The sequence below is a fragment of the Ammodytes marinus genome, assembly GCF_949987685.1.
Source record: "Ammodytes marinus genome assembly, chromosome: 1".
Classification (NCBI taxonomy): Eukaryota; Metazoa; Chordata; class Actinopteri; order Uranoscopiformes; family Ammodytidae; genus Ammodytes; species Ammodytes marinus.
Genome location: NC_137230.1, coordinates 38,308,955 through 38,311,454, shown reverse-complemented (window position 1 = coordinate 38,311,454; position 2,500 = coordinate 38,308,955). Strand labels below are relative to the sequence as shown.

Genomic DNA, 2,500 nt, shown 5'->3' with positions numbered 1-2,500 from the left:
CTGCACAGGCCTGTGAAGGTGAGACACACAGACAGACAGACAGACAGACAGACAGACAGACAGACAGACAGACAGACAGACAGACAGACAGACAGATGGGTGGACGGACGGACGGACGGACGGACATACAGACGGGTGGACGGACGGATGGACGGAGGGATGGACGGGCAGACAGACAGACAGACAGACGGACAGACGGACAGACGGACAGACGGACGGACGGACGGACAAGTACACAGACAGACGGACAGACGTACAGACAGACGCACACAGACATACACACACACACACACACACACACACACACACACACACACACACACACACACACACACACACACACACACACACACACACACACACAGACACTTTTAAACAATATAACAAACCAGTTAAGTTGAGACAAGCCTCCTCTTAGAAATCTAATGTTAAAGGTGTAGTCAGTGATTCTGGAGAACGCTTGTTGTCAAAATCACTTTTTGTCAAAATCAGTGTATATCTCCTCATGATCCACTACCTGTCTGTACTGTGTGTGTGTGAACTCTGAAAAAAAAATCTGATGTTAATACACAGTCTAGGCTCTGTAAACTGGTATGTAAAACCAAGAGAATGTTAACAAAAGGAGGCCAACCATAGCTATAGCAACATACCCGTTTACAGAGCCTAGGCTGTGTATTAACTACATTTAAAGGGCGATTTCAAATGCATTAATATGTTTTTTGTTATGGTCTCAGGTACCGATATTTTTCCCAGGCACACAGCTTAGGCTCTGTAAACTGGTGTGTAAACAAAGGGAATGTTAACAAAAGGAGGCCATAGCAACATGCCCGTTTACAGAGCCTAGGCTGTGTATTAACAAAATGTTCAAGGGAAATTTCAAATGCACTAATAATGTTTTTTTTACTGTCTAAGGTACCAATTTTCATCCCAGGCACACAGCTTAGGCTCTGTAAACTTGTATGTAAAACCGAGAGAATGTTAACAAAAGGAGGCCATAGCAACTTGCCTGTTTACAGAGCCTAGGCTGTGTATTAACTACATTTAAAGGGCAATTTCAAATGCATCAATATGTATTTTCTTTAACTGTCTCAGGTCCCGATTTTCATCCCGTACCTGATGGTCTTGGTTTCCTGTTATCTGGTCCTGGCTCCGATCGTCGACAAACCGGAGCTGGAGTATCTCTACTGCACCGTCTTCATCTTCTCTGGCCTTCTGCTCTACTACCCATTCATCTACAAGAAGGTCCAGTGGGCTCACAAAATCATGAGTAGGTTTAAATAGGGTCTGTCTGTCTGTCTGTCTGTGTGTCTGTGTCTGTGTGTCTGTCTGTCTGTCTGTCTGTCTGTCTGTCTGTCTGTCTGTCTGTCTGTGTGTCTGTGTGTCTGTCTGTCTGTCTGTCTGTCTGTGTGTCTGTCTGTCTGTCTGTGTGTCTGTCTGTCTGTGTGTCTGTGTGTCTGTGTGTCTGTGTGTCTGTCTGTCTGTCTGTCTGTCTGTCTGTCTGTCTGTCTGTCTGTCTATCTATCCTTCTAACTATGTAATGTGTGGAGTTAGTTTCATGATAATAAAGCATCTATCTATATATATATCTATCCATCCATCCATCCATCCATTCCTCCCTCCCTCCCTCCCTCCCTCCCTCCCTCCCTCCCTCCCTCCCTCCCTCCCTCCCTCCCTCCCTCCCTCCCTCCATCCATCCATCCACCCATCCTTCTCTCTATCCATCCATCCATCCATCCATCCATCCATCCACCTACCTACCTACCTACCTACCTACCTACCTACCCCTCCCTTCCTCCCTCCCTCCCTCCCTCCATCCATCCATCCATCCACCCACCCTTCGATCTATCTATCTATCTATCTATCTATCTATCTATCTATCTATCTATCTATCTATCTATCTATCTATCTATCTATCTATCTATCTATCTATCTATCTATCTATCTATCTATCTATCTATCTATCTATCTATCTATCTATCTATCTATCTATCTATCTATCTGTCTATCTGTCTGTCTGTCTGTCTGTCTGTCTGTCCGTCCGTCCGTCCGTCCGTCCGTCCGTCCGTCCGTCCGTCCATCCATCCATCCATCTATCTATCTATCTATCTATCATAATATTAAAACCCTTCTCATCCATTCTTTTTTAGATCCCATTACCATGCATCTGCAGCTTCTCATGGAAGTCGTTCCTCCAGACAAAATTGAATGAAGAGGAACTCCAAACTAAAGACTGTGTGTGTGTGTGTGTGTGTGTGTGTGTGTGTGCGTGCGTGTGTGTGTGTGTGTGTGTGTTCGTGTGTGTGTGAGTGCGTTTGAGTGAGTGAGAGTGTGCGTTTGAGTGAGTGAGTGAGTGCGTGCGTGCCTGCGTTTCAGTGAGTGAGTGAGTGAGTGAGTGAGCGTGCGTGCGTGTGAGTGAGTGAGTGAGTGAGTGAGTGAGTGAGCGTGCGTGCGTGCGAGCGAGCGAGCGAGCGAGTGAGTGAGTGAGTGAGTGAGTGAGTGA

General features: G+C 46.1%; 1 protein-coding gene across 1 annotated transcript in view; it reads left to right on the top strand.

The window, feature by feature from the left end:
- Positions 1 to 2,251, top strand: part of slc7a9 (solute carrier family 7 member 9) — a gene marked incomplete at its 5' end in the record, with an annotated part of 11,102 nt that extends 8,851 nt beyond the window's left edge. Inside the window, 3 exons of the mRNA XM_080029354.1 lie at positions 1 to 18; positions 1,093 to 1,267; positions 2,148 to 2,251. The exon at positions 1 to 18 is cut by the window's left edge and continues 132 nt beyond it. Of these exons, the coding sequence (XP_079885480.1) occupies positions 1 to 18; positions 1,093 to 1,267; positions 2,148 to 2,209 (255 nt within the window). The 3' untranslated portion in view covers positions 2,210 to 2,251. The remainder of the gene's footprint in view (positions 19 to 1,092; positions 1,268 to 2,147) is intronic.
- Between the last annotated feature and the right edge of the window lie 249 nt (positions 2,252 to 2,500).